The sequence below is a fragment of the Oncorhynchus gorbuscha genome, unplaced genomic scaffold (assembly GCF_021184085.1).
Source record: "Oncorhynchus gorbuscha isolate QuinsamMale2020 ecotype Even-year unplaced genomic scaffold, OgorEven_v1.0 Un_scaffold_1800, whole genome shotgun sequence".
Classification (NCBI taxonomy): domain Eukaryota; kingdom Metazoa; phylum Chordata; class Actinopteri; order Salmoniformes; family Salmonidae; genus Oncorhynchus; species Oncorhynchus gorbuscha.
The window spans coordinates 7279-31268 of NW_025746478.1; the positions used below are offsets into that span (position 1 = coordinate 7279).

General features: G+C 47.7%; 1 protein-coding gene across 1 annotated transcript; it reads right to left on the minus strand.

Annotated features, from left to right (window-relative positions):
* Nucleotides 1-21882: 21882 nt before the first annotated feature.
* LOC124024237 (macrophage mannose receptor 1-like) lies at nucleotides 21883-23785 on the minus strand. Its single transcript, XM_046338232.1, has 5 exons — nucleotides 23782-23785; nucleotides 23543-23697; nucleotides 23250-23457; nucleotides 22781-23137; nucleotides 21883-22394 (listed from the first exon to the last, which is right to left on the minus strand). Exons 1-5 carry the CDS (start codon nucleotides 23783-23785, stop codon nucleotides 22354-22356), a joined length of 765 nt encoding a protein of 254 aa, XP_046194188.1. The 3' UTR covers nucleotides 21883-22353.
* Between the last annotated feature and the right edge of the window lie 205 nt (nucleotides 23786-23990).

Genomic DNA, 23990 nt, shown 5'->3' on the forward strand with positions numbered 1-23990 from the left:
TGTATACTGTATACTGTCTATATTAACCATGTATACTGTCTACTGTCTATATTAACCATGTATACTGTCTATATTAACCATGTATACTGTCTATATTAACCATGTATACTGTATACTGTCTATATTAACCATGTATACTGTATACTGTCTATATTAACCATGTATACTGTCTACTGTCTATATTAACCATGTATACTGTCTACTGTCTATATTAACCATGTATACTGTATACTGTCTATATTAACCATGTATACTGTCTACTGTCTATATTAACCATGTATACTGTCTACTGTCTATATTAACCATGTATACTGTATACTGTCTATATTAACCATGTATACTGTCTATATTAACCATGTATACTGTCTATATTAACCATGTATACTGTCTATATTAACCATGTATGCTGTCTATATTAACCATGTATACTGTCTATATTAACCATGTATACTGTCTATATTAACCATGTATACTGTCTATATTAACCATGTATACTGTCTACTGTCTATATTGACCATGTATACTGTATACTGTCTATATTAACCATGTATACTGTCTACTGTCTATATTAACCATGTATGCTGTCTATATTAACCATGTATACTGTCTATATTAACCATGTATACTGTTTACTGTCTATATTAACCATGTATACTGTCTACTGTCTATATTAACCATGTATACTGTCTATATTAACCATGTATACTGTCTATATTAACCATGTATACTGTTTACTGTCTATATTAACCATGTATACTGTATACTGTCTATATTAACCATGTATACTGTCTACTGTCTATATTAACCATGTATACTGTCTATATTGACCATGTATACTGTCTACTGTCTATATTAACCATGTATACTGTCTATATTAACCATGTATACTGTATACTGTCTATATTAACCATGTATACTGTCTACTGTCTATATTAACCATGTATACTGTCTATATTAACCATGTATACTGTCTATATTAACCATGTATGCTGTCTATATTAACCATGTATACTGTCTATATTAACCATGTACACTGTCTATATTAACCATGTATACTGTCTATATTAACCATGTATACTGTATACTGTCTATATTAACCATGTATACTGTCTACTGTCTATATTAACCATGTATACTGTCTATATTAACCATGTATACTGTCTATATTAACCATGTCTACTGTCTACTGTCTATATTAACCATGTATACTGTATACTGTCTATATTAACCATGTATACTGTATACTGTCTATATTAACCATGTATACTGTCTATATTAACCATGTATACTGTCTATATTAACCATGTATACTGTCTATATTAACCACGTATACTGTCTATATTAACCATGTATACTGTATACTGTCTATATTAACCATGTATACTGTCTACTGTCTATATTAACCATGTCTACTGTCTATATTAACCATGTATACTGTATACTGTCTATATTAACCATGTATACTGTCTACTGTCTATATTAACCATGTCTACTGTCTATATTAACCATGTATACTGTCTACTGTCTATATTAACCATGTATACTGTATACTGTCTATATTAACCATGTATACTGTCTATATTAACCATGTATACTGTCTATATTAACCATGTATACTGTCTATATTAACCATGTATGCTGTCTATATTAACCATGTATACTGTCTATATTAACCATGTATACTGTCTATATTAACCATGTATACTGTCTATATTAACCATGTATACTGTCTACTGTCTATATTGACCATGTATACTGTATACTGTCTATATTAACCATGTATACTGTCTACTGTCTATATTAACCATGTATGCTGTCTATATTAACCATGTATACTGTCTATATTAACCATGTATACTGTTTACTGTCTATATTAACCATGTATACTGTCTACTGTCTATATTAACCATGTATACTGTCTATATTAACCATGTATACTGTCTATATTAACCATGTATACTGTTTACTGTCTATATTAACCATGTATACTGTCTATATTAACCATGTATACTGTCTACTGTCTATATTAACCATGTATACTGTATACTGTCTATATTAACCATGTATACTGTATACTGTCTATATTAACCATGTATACTGTATACTGTCTATATTAACCATGTATACTGTCTATATTAACCATGTATACTGTCTATATTAACCATGTATACTGTCTATATTAACCACGTATACTGTCTATATTAACCATGTATACTGTATACTGTCTATATTAACCATGTATACTGTCTACTGTCTATATTAACCATGTCTACTGTCTATATTAACCATGTATACTGTATACTGTCTATATTAACCATGTATACTGTCTACTGTCTATATTAACCATGTCTACTGTCTATATTAACCATGTATACTGTTCAAATCAAATCAAATCAAATTTTATTTGTCACATACACATGGTTAGCAGATGTTAATGCGAGTGTAGCGAAATGCTTGTGCTTCTAGTTCCGACAATGCAGTGATAACCAACAAGTAATCTAACTAACAATTCCAAAACTACTGTCTTATACACAGTGTAAGGGGATAAAGAATATGTACATTAGGATATATGAATGAGTGATGGTACAGAGCAGCATACAGTAGATGGTATCGAGTACAGTATATACATATGAGATGAGTATGGGCGACTTTAACCTCCCCACGTCTACCTTTGACTCATTCCTCTCTGCCTCCTTCTTTCCACTCCTCTCCTCTTTTGACCTCACCCTCTCACCTTCCCCCCCTACTCACAAGGCAGGCAATACGCTCGACCTCATCTTTACTAGATGCTGTTCCTCCACTAACCTCATTGCAACTCCCCTCCAAGTCTCCGACCACTGCCTTGTATCCTTTTCCCTCTCGCTCTCATCCAACACCTCCCACACTGCCCCTACTCGGATGGTATCGCGCCGTCCCAACCTTCGCTCTCTCTCCCCCGCTACTCTCTCCTCTTCCATCCTATCATCTCTTCCCTCCGCTCAAACCTTCTCCCACCTATCTCCTGATTCTGCCTCCTCAACCCTCCTCTCCTCCCTCTCTGCATCCCTTGACTCTCTATGTCCCCTATCCTCCAGGCCGGCTCGGTCCTCCCCTCCCGCTCCGTGGCTCGATGACTCATTGCGAGCTCACAGAACAGGGCTCCGGGCAGCCGAGCGGAAATGGAGGAAAACTCGCCTCCCTGCGGACCTGGCATCCTTTCACTCCCTCCTCTCTACATTTTCCTCCTCTGTCTCTGCTGCTAAAGCCACTTTCTACCACGCTAAATTCCAAGCATCTGCCTCTAACCCTAGGAAGCTCTTTGCCACCTTCTCCTCCCTCCTGAATCCTCCGCCCCCCTCCCCCTCCTCCCTCTCTGCAGATGACTTCGTCAACCATTTTGAAAAGAAGGTCGACGACATCCGATCCTCGTTTGCTAAGTCAAACGACACCGCTGGTTCTGCTCACACTGCCCTACCCTGTGCTCTGACCTCTTTCTCCTCTCTCTCTCCAGATGAAATCTTGCGTCTTGTGACGGCCGGCCGCCCAACAACCTGCCCGCTTGACCCTATCCCCTCCTCTCTTCTCCAGACCATTTCCGGAGACCTTCTCCCTTACCTCACCTCGCTCATCAACTCATCCCTGACCGCTGGCTACGTCCCTTCCGTCTTCAAGAGAGCGAGAGTTGCACCCCTTCTGAAAAAACCTACACTCGATCCCTCCAATGTCAACAATTACAGACCAGTATCCCTTCTTTCTTTTCTCTCCAAAACTCTTGAACGTGCCGTCCTTGGCCAGCTCTCCCGCTATCTCTCTCTGAATGACCTTCTTGATCCAAATCAGTCAGGTCTCAAGACTAGTCATTCAACTGAGACTGCTCTCCTCTGTATCACGGAGGCGCTCCGCACTGCTAAAGCTAACTCTCTCTCCTCTGCTCTCATCCTTCTAGATCTGTCGGCTGCCTTCGATACTGTGAACCATCAGATCCTCCTCTCCACCCTCTCCGAGTTGGGCATCTCCGGCGCGGCCCACGCTTGGATTGCGTCCTACCTGACAGGTCGCTCCTACCAGGTGGCGTGGCGAGAATCTGTCTCCTCACCACGCGCTCTCACCACTGGTGTCCCCCAGGGCTCTGTTCTTGGCCCTCTCCTATTCTCGCTATACACCAAGTCACTTGGCTCTGTCATAACCTCACATGGTCTCTCTTATCATTGCTATGCAGACGACACACAATTAATCTTCTCCTTTCCCCCTTCTGATGACCAGGTGGCGAATCGCATCTCTGCATGTCTGGCAGACATATCAGTGTGGATGACGGATCACCACCTCAAGCTGAACCTCGGCAAGACGGAGCTGCTCTTCCTCCCGGGAAGGACTGCCCGTTTCATGATCTCGCCATCACGGTTGACAACTCCATTGTGTCCTCCTCCCAGAGCGCCAAGAACCTTGGCGTGATCCTGGACAACACCCTGTCGTTCTCAACCAACATCAAGGCGGTGGCCCGTTCCTGTAGGTTCATGCTCTACAACATCCGCAGAGTACGACCCTGCCTCACACAGGAAGCGGCGCAGGTCCTAATCCAGGCACTTGTCATCTCCCGTCTGGATTACTGCAACTCGCTGTTGGCTGGGCTCCCTGCCTGTGCCATTAAACCCCTTCAACTCATCCAGAACGCCGCAGCCCGTCTGGTGTTCAACCTTCCCAAGTTCTCTCACGTCACCCCGCTCCTCCGTTCTCTCCACTGGCTTCCAGTTGAAGCTCGCATCCGCTACAAGACCATGGTGCTTGCCTACGGAGCTGTGAGGGGAACGGCACCTCAGTACCTCCAGGCTCTGATCAGGCCCTACACCCAAACAAGGGCACTGCGTTCATCCACCTCTGGCCTGCTCGCCTCCCTACCACTGAGGAAGTACAGCTCCCGCTCAGCCCAGTCAAAACTGTTCGCTGCCCTGGCCCCCCAATGGTGGAACAAACTCCCTCACGACGCCAGGACAGCGGAGTCAATCACCACCTTCCGGAGACACCTGAAACCCCACCTCTTTAAGGAATACCTAGGATAGGATAAGTAATCCCTCTCACCCCCAAGTTTTAGATGCACTATTGTTAAGTGACTGTCCCACTGGATGTCATAAGGTGAATGCACCAATTTGTAAGTCGCTCTGGATAAGAGCGTCTGCTAAATGACTTAAATGTAATGTAAATGTATGTAGACAAAGTAAACAAAGTGGCATAGTTAAAGTGGCTAGTGATACATGTGTTACATAAGGATGCAGTCGATGATGTAGAGTACAGTATATACATATGCATATGAGATGAATAATGTAGGGTAAGTAACATTATATAAGGTAGCATTGTTTAAAGTGGCTAGTGATATATTTACATCATTTCCCATCAATTCCCATTATTAAAATGGCTGGAGTTGGGTCAGTGTCAATGACAGTGTGTTGGCAGTAGCCACTCAATATTAGTGGTGGCTGTTTAACAGTCTGATGGCCTTGAGATAGAAGCTGTTTTTCAGTCTCTCGGTCCCAGCTTTGATGCACCTGTACTGACCTCGCCTTCTGGATGATAGCGGGGTGAACAGGCAGTGGTTCGGGTGGTTGATGTCCTTGATGATCTTTATGGCCTTCCTGTAACAACGGGTGGTGTAGGTGTCCTGGAGGGCAGGTAGTTTGCCCCGGTGATGCGTTGTGCAGTCCTCACTACCCTCTGGAGAGCCTTACGGTTGAGGGCGGAGCAGTTGCCGTACCAGGCGGTGTTACAGCCCGCCAGGATGCTCTCGATTGTGCATCTGTAGAAGTTTGTGAGTGCGTTTGGTGACAAGCCGAATTTCTTCAGCCTCCTGAGGTTGAAGAGGCGCTGCTGCACCTTCTTCACGACGCTGTCAGTGTGAGTGGACCAATTCAGTTTGTCTGTGATGTGTATGCCAAGGAACTTAAAACTAGCTACCTTCTCCACTACTGTTCCATCGATGTGGATAGGGGGGAGTTCCCATGGGCGGGACCAGGACTTTGACATGGGCGGGACCAGGACTTTGACATGGGCGGGACCAGGCCTTTGACATTGGCGGGACCAGGACTTTGACATGGGCGGGACCAATCCTTTGACATGGGCGGGACCAGGACTTTGACATGGGCGGGACCAATCCTTTGACATGGGCGGGACCAGGCCTTTGACATGGGCGGGACCAGGACTTTGACATGAACGGGACCAATCCTTTGACATGGGCGGGACCAGGCCTTTGACATGGGCGGGACCAATCCTTTGACATGGGCGGGACCAGGCCTTTGACATGGGCGGGACCAGGACTTTGACATGGGCGGGACCAATCCTTTGACATGGGCGGGACCAAAACTGTTATGCAGGTGAATGAGGACCCAAAAGCGACTTGGCGAAAACAGAGTCTTTAATCCAGAAAAGGAAATATGCAATACTCCTAGACAAATCGGAGCGGTAAATAAAGCATAAAAAACAATTCCACTCGTAATCACGAGAACTGACTGGAGACTCGATAATAAACTGTAGGTTGCCTCGGGAAGGCACTTGACCGTAGCAGACTCAGACACCTGCTCACCACGCAGCATCTGAGGGAAACACGACACGACAGGGCGATACAAAGACACAGCACGGTGAATAATATACAAGGATCCGACAGGACAGAAATGGAAAACAAGGGGAGAAATAGGGACTCTAATCAGGGGAAAAGATAGGGAACAGGAGTGGAAAGACTAAATGATTGATTAGGGGAATAGGAACAGCTGGGAGCAGGAACGGAACGATAGAGAGAAGAGAGAGAGGGAGGGAGAGAGAAAAAAGGGAACGAACCTAAAAAGACCAGCAGGGGGAAAACGAACAGAAGGAAAAGCAAAATGACAAGACAATATAAGACAAAACATGACAGTACCCCCCACTCACCGAGCGCCTCCTGGCGCACTCGAGAGGAATCCTGGCGGCAACGGAGGAAATCATCAATCAGTGAACGGTCCAGCACGTCCCGAGACGGAACCCAACTCCTCTCCTCAGGACCGTAACCCTCCCAATCCACTAAGTATTGGTGACCCCGTCCCCGAGAACGCATGTCCATGATCCTACGTACCTTGTAAATAGGTGCGCTCTCGACAAGGACGGGAGGGGGAGGGAAGATGAACGGGGTGCGAAGAAAGGGCTTGACACAGGAGACATGGAAGACAGGATGGACGCGACGAAGATGTCGCGGAAGAAGCAGTCGCACAGCGACAGGATTGACGACCTGGGAGACACGGAACGGACCAATGAACCGCGGAGTCAACTTACGAGATGCTGTCGTAAGAGGAAGGTTGCGAGTGGAAAGCCACACTCTCTGGCCGCAACAATACCTTGGACTCTTAATCCTACGTTTATTGGCGGCTCTCACAGTCTGTGCCCTGTAACGGCAAAGTGCAGACCTCACCCTCCTCCAGGTGCGCTCACAACGTTGGACAAACGCTTGAGCGGAGGGAACGCTGGACTCGGCAAGCTGGGATGAGAACAGAGGAGGCTGGTAACCCAGACTACTCTGAAACGGAGATAACCCGGTAGCAGACGAAGGAAGCGAGTTGTGAGCGTATTCTGCCCAGGGGAGCTGTTCTGCCCAAGACGCAGGGTTTCTGAAAGAAAGGCTGCGTAGTATGCGACCAATCGTCTGATTGGCCCTCTCTGCTTGACCGTTAGACTGGGGATGAAACCCGGAAGAGAGACTGACGGACGCACCAATCAAACGACAGAACTCCCTCCAAAACTGTGACGTGAATTGCGGGCCTCTGTCTGAAACGGCGTCTAACGGGAGGCCATGAATTCTGAACACATTCTCGATGATGATTTGTGCCGTCTCCTTAGTGGAAGGAAGTTTAGCGAGGGAATGAAATGTGCCGCCTTAGAGAACCTATCGACAACCGTAAGAATCACAGTCTTCCCCGCAGACAAAGGCAGACCGGTAATGAAGTCTAGGGCGATGTGAGACCATGGTCGAGAAGGAATGGGAAGCGGTCTGAGACGACCGGCAGGAGGAGAGTTACCCGACTTAGTCTGCGCGCAGTCCGAACAAGCAGCCACGAAACGGCGCGTGTCACGCTCCTGAGTCGGCCACCAAAAGCGCTGGCGAATAGAAGCAAGAGTGCCTCGAACGCCGGGATGACCAGCTAACTTGGCAGAGTGAGCCCACTGAAGAACAGCCAGACGAGTGGAAACAGGAACGAAAAGGAGGTTACTAGGACAAGCGCGCGGCGACGCAGTGTGCGTGAGTGCTTGCTTAACCTGTCTTTCAATTCCCCAGACTGTTAACCCGACAACACGCCCATAAGGAAGAATCCCCTCGGGATCAGTAGAAGCCACAGAAGAACTAAACAGACGGGATAAGGCATCAGGCTTGGTGTTCTTGCTACCCGGACGGTAAGAAATCACAAACTCGAAACGAGCGAAAAACAACGCCCAACGAGCTTGACGAGCATTAAGTCGTTTGGCAGAACGGATGTACTCAAGGTTCTTATGGTCTGTCCAAACGACAAAGGAACGGTCGCCCCCTCCAACCACTGTCGCCATTCGCCTAGGGCTAAGCGGATGGCGAGCAGTTCGCGGTTACCCACATCATAGTTGCGTTCAGATGGCGACAGGCGATGAGAAAAATAAGCGCAAGGATGAACCTTATCGTCAGACTGGAAGCGCTGGGATAGAATGGCTCCCACGCCTACCTCTGAAGCGTCAACCTCGACAATGAATTGTCTAGTGACGTCAGGAGTAACGAGGATAGGAGCGGACGTAAAACGTTCTTTTAGAAGATCAAAAGCTCCCTGGGCGGAACAGGACCACTTAAAACACGTCTTGACAGAAGTAAGAGCTGTGAGAGGGGCAGCAACTTGACCGAAATTACGAATGAAACGTCGATAGAAATTAGCGAAACCTAAAAAGCGCTGCAACTCGACACGTGACCTTGGAACGGGCCACTCACTGACAGCTTGGACCTTAGCGGAATCCATCTGAATGCCTTCAGCGGAAATAACGGAACCGAGAAAAGTAACGGAGGAGACATGAAAAGAGCACTTCTCAGCCTTCACGTAGAGACAATTCTCTAAAAGGCGCTGGAGAACACGTCGAACGTGCTGAACATGAATCTCGAGTGACGGTGAAAAAATCAGGATATCGTCAAGGTAGACAAAAACAAAGATGTTCAGCATGTCTCTCAGAACATCATTAACTAATGCCTGAAAAACAGCTGGCGCATTGGCGAGACCAAACGGCAGAACCCGGTACTCAAAATGCCCTAACGGAGTGTTAAACGCCGTTTTCCACTCGTCCCCCTCTCTGATGCGCACGAGATGGTAAGCGTTACGAAGGTCCAACTTAGTAAAGCACCTGGCTCCCTGCAGAATCTCGAAGGCTGATGACATAAGGGGAAGCGGATAACGATTCTTAACCGTTATGTCATTCAGCCCTCGATAATCCACGCAGGGGCGCAGAGTACCGTCCTTCTTCTTAACAAAAAAGAACCCCGCCCCGGCCGGAGAGGAAGAAGGCACTATGGTACCGGCGTCAAGAGACACAGACAAATAATCCTCGAGAGCCTTACGTTCGGGAGCCGACAGAGAGTATAGTCTACCCCGAGGAGGAGTGGTCCCCGGAAGGAGATCAATACTACAATCATACGACCGGTGAGGAGGAAGGGAGTTGGCTCGGGACCGACTGAAGACCGTGCGCAGATCATGATATTCCTCCGGCACTCCTGTCAAATCGCCAGGTTCCTCCTGAGAAGTGGGGACAGAAGAAACGGGAGGGATGGCAGACATTAAACACTTCACATGACAAGAAACGTTCCAGGAAAGGATAGAATTACTAGACCAATTAATAGAAGGATTATGACATACTAGCCAGGGATGACCCAAAACAACAGGTGTAAAAGGTGAACGAAAAATCAAAAAAGAAATAGTCTCACTGTGGTTACCAGATACTGTGAGGGTTAAAGGTAGTGTCTCAAATCTGATACTGGGAAGATGACTACCATCTAAGGCGAACATGGGCGTAGGCTTGTCTAACTGTCTGAAAGGAATGTCATGTTTCCGAGCCCATGCTTCGTCCATGAAACAACCCTCAGCCCCAGAGTCTATCAAGGCACTGCATGTAGCACCCGAACCGGTCCAGCGTAGATGGACCGACATAGTAGTACAGGATCTAGATGGAGAGACCTGAGTAGTAGCGCTCACCAGTAGCCCTCCGCTTACTGATGAGCTCTGGCTTTACTGGACATGAATTGACAAAATGTCCAGCAAGTCCGCAATAGAGGCACAGGCGGTTGGTGATCCTCCGTTCCCTCTCCTTAGTCGAGATGCGAATACCTCCCAGCTGCATGGGCTCAGTCTCTGAGCCAGAGGAGGGAGATGGTTGCGATGCGGAGCAGGGAAACACCGTTGACGCGAGCTCTCTTCCACGAGCTTGGTGACGAAGATCTACCCGTCGTTCTATGCGGATTGCGAGAGCAATCAAAGAGTCCACACTGGAAGGAACCTCCCGGGAGAGAATCTCATCTTTAACCACTGCGTGGAGTCCCTCCAGAAAACGAGCGAGCAGCGCCGGCTCGTTCCAGTCACTAGAGGCAGCAAGAGTGCGAAACTCTATAGAGTAATCCGTTATGGATCGATCACCTTGGCATAGGGAAGCCAGGGCCCTAGAAGCCTCCCTACCAAAAACTGAACGGTCAAAAACCCGAATCATCTCCTCTTTAAAGTTCTGGTAATTGTTAGAACAATCAGCCCTTGCCTCCCAGATAGCTGTGCCCCACTCTCGAGCCCGGCCAGTAAGGAGTGATATGACGTAAGCAACCCGAGCTCTCTCTCTAGAGTATGTGTTGGGTTGGAGAGAGAACACAATATCACACTGGGTGAGAAAGGAGCGGCACTCCGTGGGCTGCCCGGAGTAACAAGGTGGGTTATTAACCCTAGGTTCCGGAGGCTCGGCAGACCAGGAAGTAACAGGTGGCACGAGACGAAGACTCTGGAACTGTCCAGAGAGGTCGGAAACCTGAGCGGCCAGGTTCTCCACGGCATGACGAGCAGCAGACAATTCCTGCTCGTGTCTGCCGAGCATGGCTCCTTGGATCTCGACGGCAGTGTTACGAACGTCTGTAGTCGCTGGGTCCATTCTTTGGTCGGATCCTTCTGTTATGCAGGTGAATGAGGACCCAAAATGTTATGCAGGTGAATGAGGACCCAAAAGCGACTTGGCGAAAACAGAGTTTTTAATCCAGTAAGATACTTAACAAAACAAAAGGCATAATACTACTCGTAAAGACGAGAACAGACTGGAGACTTGATCAAGAACTGCAGGTTGCCTCGGGAAGGCACTTGAACCTAGCAGACTCAGACACCTGCTCACCACGCAGCATCTGAGGGAAACACGACACGACAGGGCAAAACATTGACACAGCACGGTGAATATAGACAAGGATCCGACAGGGCAGGTACGGAAAACAAGGAGAGAAATAGGGACTCTAATCAGGGAAAAGGATCGGGAACAGGTGTGGGAAGACTAAATGATTGATTAGGGGAATAGGAACAGCTGGGAGCAGGAACGGAACGATAGAGAGAAGAGAGAGCGAGAGAGTGAGAGAGGGAGGGGGAGAGGGATAGAAAGAGGGAAAGAACCTAATAAGACCAGCAGAGGGAAACGAATAGAAGGGGAAGCACAGGGACAAGACATGATAATTAATGACAAAACATGACAGTACCCCCCACTCACCGAGCGCCTCCTGGCGCACTCGAGGAGGAACCCTGGCGGCAACGGAGGAAATCATCAATAAGCGAACGGTCCAGCACGTCCCGAGACGGAACCCAACTCCTCTCCTCAGGACCGTAACCCTCCCAATCCACTAAGTATTGGTGACCCCGTCCCCGAGAACGCATGTCCATGATCTTACGTACCTTGTAAATAGGTGCGCTCTCGACAAGGACGGGAGGGGGAGGGAAGACGAACGGGGGTGCGAAGAAAGGGCTTGACACAGGAGACATGGAAGACAGGATGGACGCGACGAAGATGTCGCGGAAGAAGCAGTCGCACAGCGACAGGATTGACGACCTGGGAGACACGGAACGGACCAATGAACCGCGGAGTCAACTTACGAGAAGCTGTCGTAAGAGGAAGGTTGCGAGTGGAAAGCCACACTCTCTGGCCGCAACAATACCTTGGACTCTTAATCCTGCGTTTATTGGCGGCTCTCACAGTCTGTGCCCTGTAACGGCAAAGTGCAGACCTCACCCTCCTCCAGGTGCGCTCACAACGTTGGACAAACGCTTGAGCGGAGGGAACGCTGGACTCGGCAAGCTGGGATGAGAACAGAGGAGGCTGGTAACCCAGACTACTCTGAAACGGAGATAACCCGGTAGCAGACGAAGGAAGCGAGTTGTGAGCGTATTCTGCCCAGGGGAGCTGTTCTGCCCAAGACGCAGGGTTTCTGAAAGAAAGGCTGCGTAGTATGCGACCAATCGTCTGATTGGCCCTCTCTGCTTGACCGTTAGACTGGGGATGAAACCCGGAAGAGAGACTGACGGACGCACCAATCAAACGACAGAACTCCCTCCAAAACTGTGACGTGAATTGCGGACCTCTGTCTGAAACGGCGTCTAACGGGAGGCCATGAATTCTGAACACATTCTCGATGATGATTTGTGCCGTCTCCTTAGCGGAAGGAAGTTTAGCGAGGGGAATGAAATGTGCCGCCTTAGAGAACCTATCGACAACCGTAAGAATCACAGTCTTCCCCGCAGACAAAGGCAGACCGGTAATGAAGTCTAGGGCGATGTGAGACCATGGTCGAGAAGGAATGGGGAGCGGTCTGAGACGACCGGCAGGAGGAGAGTTACCCGACTTAGTCTGCGCGCAGTCCGAACAAGCAGCCACGAAACGGCGCGTGTCACGCTCCTGAGTCGGCCACCAAAAGCGCTGGCGAATAGACGCAAGAGTGCCTCGAACACCGGGATGACCAGCTAACTTGGCAGAGTGAGCCCACTGAAGAACAGCCAGACGAGTGGAAACAGGAACGAAAAGGAGGTTACTAGGACAAGCGCGCGGCGACGCAGTGTGCGTGAGTGCTTGCTTAACCTGTCTTTCAATTCCCCAGACTGTTAACCCGACAACACGCCCATAAGGAAGAATCCCCTCGGGATCAGTAGAAGCCACAGAAGAACTAAACAGACGGGATAAGGCATCAGGCTTGGTGTTTTTGCTACCCGGACGGTAAGAAATCACAAACTCGAAACGAGCAAAAACAACGCCCAACGAGCTTGACGGGCATTAAGTCATTTGGCAGAACGGATGTACTCAAGGTTCTTATGGTCTGTCCAAACGACAAAAGGAACGGTCGCCCCCTCCAACCACTGTCGCCATTCGCCTAGGGCTAAGCGGATGGCGAGCAGTTCACGGTTACCCACATCATAGTTGCGCTCAGATGGCGACAGGCGATGAGAAAAATAAGCGCAAGGATGAACCTTATCGTCAGACTGGAAGCGCTGGGAAAGAATGGCTCCCACGCCTACCTCTGAAGCGTCAACCTCGACAATGAATTGTCTAGTGACGTCAGGAGTAACGAGGATAGGAGCGGACGTAAAACGTTCTTTTAGAAGATCAAAAGCTCCCTGGGCGGAACCGGACCACTTAAAACACGTCTTGACAGAAGTAAGAGCTGTGAGAGGGGCAGCAACTTGACCGAAATTACGAATGAAACGCCGATAGAAATTAGCGAAACCTAAAAAGCGCTGCAACTCGACACGTGACCTTGGAACGGGCCAATCACTGACAGCTTGGACCTTAGCGGAATCCATCTGAATGCCTTCAGCGGAAATAACGGAACCGAGAAAAGTAACGGAGGAGACATGAAAAGAGCACTTCTCAGCCTTTACGTAGAGACCATTCTCTAAAAGGCGCTGTAGAACACGTCGAACGTGCTGAACATGAATCTCGAGTGACGGTGAAAAAATCAGGATATCGTCAAGATAGACAAAAACAAAGATGTTCAGCATGTCTCTCAGAACATCATTAACTAATGCCTGAAAAACAGCTGGCGCATTGGCGAGACCAAACGGCAGAACCCGGTACTCAAAATGCCCTAACGGAGTGTTAAACGCCGTTTTCCACTCGTCCCCCTCTCTGATGCGCACGAGATGGTAAGCGTTACGAAGGTCCAACTTAGTAAAGCACCTGGCTCCCTGCAGAATCTCGAAGGCTGATGACATAAGGGGAAGCGGATAACGATTCTTAACCGTTATGTCATTCAGCCCTCGATAATCACGCAGGGGCGCAGAGTACCGTCCTTCTTCTTAACAAAAAAGAACCACGCCCCGGCCGGAGAGGAAGAAGGCACTATGGTACCGGCGTCAAGAGACACAGATAAATAATCCTCGAGAGCCTTACGCTCGGGAGCCGACAGAGAGTATAGTCTACCCCGAGGAGGAGTGGTCCCCGGAAGGAGATCAATACTACAATCATACGACCGGTGAGGAGGAAGGGAGTTGGCTCGGGACCGACTGAAGACCGTGCGCAGATCATGATATTCCTCCGGCACTCCTGTCAAATCGCCAGGTTCCTCCTGAGAAGTGGGGACAGAAGAAATGGGAGGGATGGCAGACATTAAACACTTCACATGACAAGATACGTTCCAGGATAGGATAGAATTACAAGACCAATTAATAGAAGGATTATGACATACTAGCCAGGGATGACCCAAAACAACAGGTGTAAAAGGTGAACGAAAAATCAAAAAGAAATAGTCTCACTGTGGTTACCAGATACTGTGAGAGTTAAAGGTAGTGTCTCAAATCTGATACTGGGAAGATGACTACCATCTAAGGCAAACATGGGCGTAGGCTTGTCTAACTGTCTGAAAGGAATGTTATGTTTCCGAACCCATGCTTCGTCCATGAAACAACCCTCAGCCCCAGAGTCAATCAAGGCACTGCATGTAGCACCCGAACCGGTCCAGCGTAGATGGACCGACATAGTAGTACAGGATCTAGATGAAGAGACCTGAGTAGTAGCGCTCACCAGTAGCCCTCCGCTTACTGATGAGCTCTGGCCTTTACTGGACATGAATTGACAAAATGTCCATCAAATCCGCAATAGAGGCACAGGCGGTTGGTGATCCTCCGTTCCCTCTCCTTGGTCGAGATGCGAATACCTCCCAGCTGCATGGGCTCAGTCTCTGAGCCAGAGGAGGGAGATGGTTGCGATGCGGAGCAGGGAAACACCGTTGACGCGAGCTCTCTTCCACGAGCTTGGTGACGAAGATCTACCCGTCGTTCTATGCGGATGGCGAGAGCAATCAAAGAGTCCACACTGGAAGGAACCTCCCGAGAGAGAATCTCATCTTTGACCACTGTGTGGAATCCCTCCAGAAAACGAGCGAGCAGCGCCGGCTCGTTCCAGTCACTAGAGGCAGCAAGAGTACGAAACTCTATAGAGTAATCCGTTATGGATCGATCACCTTGGCATAGGGAAGCCAGGGCCCTAGAAGCCTCCCCACCAAAAACTGAACGGTCAAAAACCCGAATCATCTCCTCTTTAAAGTTCTGGTAATTGTTAGAACAATCAGCCCTTGCCTCCCAGATAGCTGTGCCCCACTCTCGGGCCCGGCCAGTAAGGAGTGAAATGACGTAAGCAACCCGAGCTCTCTCGCTAGAGTATGTGTTGGGTTGGAGAGAGAACACAATATCACACTGGGTGAGAAAGGAGCGGCACTCCGTGGGCTGCCCGGAGTAGCAAGGTGGGTTATTAACCCTAGGTTCCGGAGGCTCGGCAGGCCAGGAAGTAACAGGTGGCACGAGACGAAGACTCTGGAACTGTCCAGAGAGGTCGGAAACCTGAGCGGCCAGGTTCTCCACGGCATGGCGAGCAGCAGACAATTCCTGCTCGTGTCTGCCGAGCATGGCTCCTTGGATCTTGACGGCAGTGTTACGAGCCTCTGTAGTCGCTGGGTCCATTCCTTGGTCGGATCCTTCTGTTATGCAGGTGAATGAGGACCCAAAAGCGACTTGGCGAAAACAGAGTTTTTAATCCAGTAAGATACTTAACAAAACAAAAGGCATAATACTACTCGTAAAGACGAGAACAGACTGGAGACTTGATCAAGAACTGCAGGTTGCCTCGGGAAGGCACTTGAACCTAGCAGACTCAGACACCTGCTCACCACGCAGCATCTGAGGGAAACACGACACGACAGGGCAAAACATAGACACAGCACGGTGAATATAGACAAGGATCCGACAGGGCAGGTACGGAAAACAAGGAGAGAAATAGGGACTCTAATCAGGGAAAAGGATCGGGAACAGGTGTGGGAAGACTAAATGATTGATTAGGGGAATAGGAACAGCTGGGAGCAGGAACGGAACGATAGAGAGAAGAGAGAGCGAGAGAGTGAGAGAGGGAGGGGGAGAGAGAGGGATAGAAAGAGGGAAAGAACCTAATAAGACCAGCAGAGGGAAACGAATAGAAGGGGAAGCACAGGGACAAGACATGATAATTAATGACAAAACATGACACAAAAGCGACTTGGCGAAAACAGAGTCTTTAATCCAGAAAAGGAAATATGCAATACTCCTAGACAAATCGGAGCGGTAAATAAAGCATAAAAAACAATTCCACTCGTAATGACGAGAACAGACTGGAGACTCGATCATAAACTGTAGGTTGCCTCGGGAAGGCACTTGACCGTAGCAGACTCAGACACCTGCTCACCACCCAGCATCTGAGGGAAACACGACACGACAGGGCGATACAAAGACACAGCACGGTGAATAATATACAAGGATCCGACAGGACAGAAACGGAAAACAAGGGGAGAAATAGGGACTCTAATCAGGGGAAAAGATAGGGAACAGGAGTGGAAAGACTAAATGATTGATTAGGGGAATAGGAACAGCTGGGAGCAGGAACGGAACGATAGAGAGAAGAGAGAGAGGGAGGGAGAGAGAAAAAAGGGAACGAACCTAAAAAGACCAGCAGGGGGAAAACGAACAGAAGGAAAAGCAAAATGACAAGACAATATAAGACAAAACATGACAAAAACCCCAATCGCATAATTCATCATAAGTTAATAGGAGCATTTCAGGTTGATATAGTAGAGGTTTCTATGTAGAATGGGCCCCACATATAGAGGTTTCTATGTAGAATGGGCCCCACATATAGAGATGTCTATGTAGAATGGGCCCCACATATAGAGGTTTCCATGTAGAATGGGCCCCACATATAGAGGTTTCCATGTAGAATGGGCCCCACATATAGAGGTGTCTATGTAGAATGGGCCCCACATATAGAGGTTTCTATGTAGAATGGGCCCCACATATAGAGGTTTCTATGTAGAATGGGCCCCACATATAGAGGTTTCTATGTAGAATGGGCCCCACATATAGAGGTTTCTATGTAGAATGGGCCCCACATATAGAGGTTTCTATGTAGAATGGGCCCCACATATAGAGGTTTTCATGTAGAATGGGCCCCACATATAAATATCCCATGTTGTTTTCCCCCTTACCCCAATCGCATAAACAGCCCTGTGGAGAACAAACCAACACTATGAGAGGAGGATGGACAGCCCTGTGGAGAACAAACCAACACTATGAGGGGAGGATGGACAGCCCTGTGGAGAACAAACCAACACTATGAGAGGAGGATGGACAGCCCTGTGGAGAACAAACCAACATTATGAGAGGAGGATGGACAGCCCTGTGGAGAACAAACCAACACTATGAGAGGAGGCCCTGTGGAAAACAAACCAACACTATGAGAGGAGGATGGACAGCCCTGTGGAGAACAAACCAACATTATGAGAGGAGGATGGACAGCCCTGTGGAGAACAAACCAACATTATGAGAGGAGGATGGACAGCCCTGTGGAGAACAAACCAACACTATGAGAGGAGGATGGACAGCCCTGTGGAGAACAAACCAACACTATGAGAGGAGGATGGACAGCCCACACACACACACACACACACACACACACACACACACACACACACACACACACACACACACACACACACACACACACACACACACACACACACACAAGACCAATTAATAGAAGGATTATGACATACTAGCCAGGGATGACCCAAAACAACAGGTGTAAAAGGTGAACGAAAAATCAAAAAAGAAATAGTCTCACTGTGGTTACCAGATACTGTGAGAGTTAAAGGTAGTGTCTCAAATCTGATACTGGGAAGATGACTACCATCTAAGGCAAACATGGGCGTAGGCTTGTCTAACTGTCTGAAAGGAATGTTATGTTTCCGAACCCATGCTTCGTCCATGAAACAACCCTCAGCCCCAGAGTCAATCAAGGCACTGCATGTAGCACCCGAACCGGTCCAGCGTAGATGGACCGACATAGTAGTACAGGATCTAGATGAAGAGACCTGAGTAGTAGCGCTCACCAGTAGCCCTCCGCTTACTGATGAGCTCTGGCCTTTACTGGACATGAATTGACAAAATGTCCATCAAATCCGCAATAGAGGCACAGGCGGTTGGTGATCCTCCGTTCCCTCTCCTTGGTCGAGATGCGAATACCTCCCAGCTGCATGGGCTCAGTCTCTGAGCCAGAGGAGGGAGATGGTTGCGATGCGGAGCAGGGAAACACCGTTGACGCGAGCTCTCTTCCACGAGCTTGGTGACGAAGATCTACCCGTCGTTCTATGCGGATGGCGAGAGCAATCAAAGAGTCCACACTGGAAGGAACCTCCCGAGAGAGAATCTCATCTTTGACCACTGTGTGGAATCCCTCCAGAAAACGAGCGAGCAGCGCCGGCTCGTTCCAGTCACTAGAGGCAGCAAGAGTACGAAACTCTATAGAGTAATCCGTTATGGATCGATCACCTTGGCATAGGGAAGCCAGGGCCCTAGAAGCCTCCCCACCAAAAACTGAACGGTCAAAAACCCGAATCATCTCCTCTTTAAAGTTCTGGTAATTGTTAGAACAATCAGCCCTTGCCTCCCAGATAGCTGTGCCCCACTCTCGGGCCCGGCCAGTAAGGAGTGAAATGACGTAAGCAACCCGAGCTCTCTCGCTAGAGTATGTGTTGGGTTGGAGAGAGAACACAATATCACACTGGGTGAGAAAGGAGCGGCACTCCGTGGGCTGCCCGGAGTAGCAAGGTGGGTTATTAACCCTAGGTTCCGGAGGCTCGGCAGGCCAGGAAGTAACAGGTGGCACGAGACGAAGACTCTGGAACTGTCCAGAGAGGTCGGAAACCTGAGCGGCCAGGTTCTCCACGGCATGGCGAGCAGCAGACAATTCCTGCTCGTGTCTGCCGAGCATGGCTCCTTGGATCTTGACGGCAGTGTTACGAGCCTCTGTAGTCGCTGGGTCCATTCCTTGGTCGGATCCTTCTGTTATGCAGGTGAATGAGGACCCAAAAGCGACTTGGCGAAAACAGAGTTTTTAATCCAGTAAGATACTTAACAAAACAAAAGGCATAATACTACTCGTAAAGACGAGAACAGACTGGAGACTTGATCAAGAACTGCAGGTTGCCTCGGGAAGGCACTTGAACCTAGCAGACTCAGACACCTGCTCACCACGCAGCATCTGAGGGAAACACGACACGACAGGGCAAAACATAGACACAGCACGGTGAATATAGACAAGGATCCGACAGGGCAGGTACGGAAAACAAGGAGAGAAATAGGGACTCTAATCAGGGAAAAGGATCGGGAACAGGTGTGGGAAGACTAAATGATTGATTAGGGGAATAGGAACAGCTGGGAGCAGGAACGGAACGATAGAGAGAAGAGAGAGCGAGAGAGTGAGAGAGGGAGGGGGAGAGAGAGGGATAGAAAGAGGGAAAGAACCTAATAAGACCAGCAGAGGGAAACGAATAGAAGGGGAAGCACAGGGACAAGACATGATAATTAATGACAAAACATGACACAAAAGCGACTTGGCGAAAACAGAGTCTTTAATCCAGAAAAGGAAATATGCAATACTCCTAGACAAATCGGAGCGGTAAATAAAGCATAAAAAACAATTCCACTCGTAATGACGAGAACAGACTGGAGACTCGATCATAAACTGTAGGTTGCCTCGGGAAGGCACTTGACCGTAGCAGACTCAGACACCTGCTCACCACCCAGCATCTGAGGGAAACACGACACGACAGGGCGATACAAAGACACAGCACGGTGAATAATATACAAGGATCCGACAGGACAGAAACGGAAAACAAGGGGAGAAATAGGGACTCTAATCAGGGGAAAAGATAGGGAACAGGAGTGGAAAGACTAAATGATTGATTAGGGGAATAGGAACAGCTGGGAGCAGGAACGGAACGATAGAGAGAAGAGAGAGAGGGAGGGAGAGAAAAAAGGAACGAACCTAAAAAGACCAGCAGGGGGAAAACGAACAGAAGGAAAAGCAAAATGACAAGACAATATAAGACAAAACATGACAAAAACCCCAATCGCATAATTCATCATAAGTTAATAGGAGCATTTCAGGTTGATATAGTAGAGGTTTCTATGTAGAATGGGCCCCACATATAGAGGTTTCTATGTAGAATGGGCCCCACATATAGAGATGTCTATGTAGAATGGGCCCCACATATAGAGGTTTCCATGTAGAATGGGCCCCACATATAGAGGTTTCCATGTAGAATGGGCCCCACATATAGAGGTGTCTATGTAGAATGGGCCCCACATATAGAGGTTTCTATGTAGAATGGGCCCCACATATAGAGGTTTCTATGTAGAATGGGCCCCACATATAGAGGTTTCTATGTAGAATGGGCCCCACATATAGAGGTTTCTATGTAGAATGGGCCCCACATATAGAGGTTTCTATGTAGAATGGGCCCCACATATAGAGGTTTTCATGTAGAATGGGCCCCACATATAAATATCCCATGTTGTTTTCCCCCTTACCCCAATCGCATAATTCATCTCAATAATGGAACAGAACATAGTTTGATAGTTTTTATTGAAACACAGATTCTTGCAGTTTTATCATCACACCACTAGGGAGTGCTGCAGGATGATTTATGTTCCCTTAATGATGTACGTTCCCTTAGTGATGTATGTTCCCTTAGTGATGTATGTTCCCTTAGTGTTGTATGTTCCCTTAGTGATGTATGTTCCCTTAGTGATGTATGTTCCCTTAGTGATGTATGTTCCCTTAGTGATGTATGTTCCCTTAGTGATGTATGTTCCCTTAGTGATGTATGTTCCCTTAGTGATGTATGTTCCCTTAGTGATGTATGTTCTCTTAAGGATGTATGTTTCCTTCATGATTTAAGTTCCCTAAATGCTTTATCAAATCAAATCAAATTTATTTATATAGCCCTTCGTACATCAGCTGATGTCACAAAGTGCTGTACTGAAACCCAGCCTAAAACCCCAAACAGCAAGCAATGCAGGTGTAGAAGCACGGTGGCTAGGAAAAACTCCCTAGAACGGGTATAACCTAGGAAGAAACCTAGAGAAGAACCAGGCTATGAGGGGTGGCCAGTCCTCTTCTTTATATTCCCTTATGTCTCTATGTACCCTTAATTTCCTGAATGTTATTTAGTCCATGATTTTAGTCCATGTTGCAGCTAGGATAATTATTTAGTCCATGATTTTAGTCCATGTTGCAGCTAGGATAATTATTTAGTCCATGATTTTAGTCCATGTTGCAGCTAGGATAATTATTTAGTCCATGATTTTTGTCCATCTTGCAGCTAGGATGTAGGATTCAGCTGGTCCAGATATCAGGGTCTGGAACAATGTGTTGGGCTGTAGGGTTCAGCTGGTCCAGATATCAGGGTCTGGAACAATGTGTTGGGCTGTAGGGTTCAGCTGGTCCAGAGATCAGGAACAATGTGTTGGGCTGTAGGGTTCAGCTGGTCCAGAGATCAGGGTCTGGAACAATGTGTTGGGCTGTAGGGTTCAGCTGGTCCAGATATCAGGGTCTGGAACAATGTGTTGGGCTGTAGGGTTCAGCTGGTCCAGATATCAGGGTCTGGAACAATGTGTTGGGCTGTAGGGTTCAGCTGGTCCAGATATCAGGGTCTGGAACAATGTGTTGGGCTGTAGGGTTCAGCTGGTCCAGATATCAGGGTCTGGAACAATGTGTTGGGCTGTAGGGTTCAGCTGGTCCAGATATCAGGGTCTGGAACAATGTGTTGGGCTGTAGGGTTCAGCTGGTCCAGATATCAGGGTCTGGAACAATGTGTTGGGCTGTAGGGTTCAGCTGGTCCAGATATCAGGGTCTGGAACAATGTGTTGGGCTGTAGGGTTCAGCTGGTCCAGATATCAGGGTCTGGAACAATGTGTTGGGCTGTAGGGTTCAGCTGGTCCAGATATCAGGGTCTGGAACAATGTGTTGGGCTGTAGGGTTCAGCTGGTCCAGATATCAGGGTCTGGAACAATGTGTTGGGCTGCAGGTTTCAGGTCCTAAAACAATTAGAGAGTGTCATTTTCCAAAATTTGAAGCCCTTATTCAAGGTTTCAAAGACCTCTCTGATGAGAGTAGGCTACCCGTCCTGTTGGGGGAGGACGCAGAGAGCTGTGGGTTGGCAGCGCACTACATTGCTGCCTGTCATAAGATGAGGGACAATGTCTGACAGACCAATCAACCTGCACATGTCCTCTACTGTATGCTTATTGTTATTGTTTAATGTTTAATGGTTATTGTTGTCACGTTGACATTTGTGATTCTTATTATTTTAATATTGTAAATATCCAAAGTAAGCTTTGACAATATGTACATTTTTAAGTCATGCCAATAAAGCACATTTAATTGAATTGAGAGAGAGATTAAAAAACAGATTAAATCTGACCATCACTCTTGCTGCAGATGAAGTTGAATTTGTCAGTCTCAGGCAGGCCGACCCACTTCCCCCCAACTCTCTCTATGGCCCCCGTGTTCCCAGACTGCTCCTTGCTGGTGTTGTAGCCCTCCCCGTGGGCCCAGTTGTGGTAGCAGGACTCTTCTCCATTGACCCAGAACCAGAAGTCCAGAGTGCAGGTGTACCTCAGGCCCAGCCAGACGAAGGGACTGGAGGCCATCTTGGCTTTCTGTCGGACCCAATGCTGGATGCTGTGGTTGTGGACAGACACCAGCTCCATGTGCCGGTCTCTGCAGTACCTCAGGGCTTCTGACCACGTCTTGTTCTCTGAGACCAGAACCAGTTTATCTGGAGGAAGAGACGGATATGGAGATTCATGCTAAATATTCACCAAATAACTGTCATTCTAAAGTAAATTTACGTTTGTTTTATGAATATGTATCTAACCTTCTCCCCTCACCATCATAGCAGATAAAATGATTTTCGGTGACACAGAGGTTATCATTCCACTCTCCAGATGGGAACTTAACTTCCACACAGAGCTCTCCGTGCTTTCCTACTACCGTAGTTGCCCAGTTTGGCTCGCCTGCCATCCAGTTTCTGAAGGTTGAGCCACTCTGGTCAGACCACCTCCAGTCTCTATACAGGCCGATCCACACCACCTCTTCCTGTCAATGTTTTGCAAATGCTGATTATGTTTTTAACACGGTGCTCAAAGTGAAAAACAAATGAATAGAAGTGAAGTGAACTTGCCTTCATGGCCTGCAGTATGGCCTGATGTATGGTGTTATTCTCTGTTACATCCCTCACACTGGCCAGGTCCGTATGGTTATTCTGACAGTAGCGCTGAGCCTCACTCCAAGTCTTCTCTTCAGTGACGACGATGTACTTCTTAATGAGATTTGTGCCTATTTGAAAGAACAGAAGGAATATAAGAAGAGAAGAGATATAAATAAACATGATACAATAAAGACAAGTTCATACAGACAAACACATGTCTGGAAATAAACCGGTAGAATTAATAATAATAAATTAAATATCAATCTGTTGACTGAATCCAAACTCTTTGGTGTTTGACTGGTTGACAAACAGAAAGATGGAAGGAAAGAGAGTGAAAAGGTTGACTGACAGGGAGATGACTGACAGGAAGATGACTGACAGGAAGATGACTGACAGGAAGATGACTGACAGGGGAGATGAC

What these genes read in the sequence shown, in the direction of transcription:
- LOC124024237 (XM_046338232.1), bottom strand. An exon ending in CCATACTGCAGGCCATGAAG is followed by an intron (nt 23,458 to 23,542) that starts GCAAGTTCACTT and finishes AAACATTGACAG; the next exon opens with GAAGAGGTGGTGTGGATCGG. An exon ending in CATCTGCAGCAAGAGTGATG is followed by an intron (nt 22,395 to 22,780) that starts GTCAGATTTAAT and finishes TAATTGTTTTAG; the next exon opens with GACCTGAAACCTGCAGCCCA.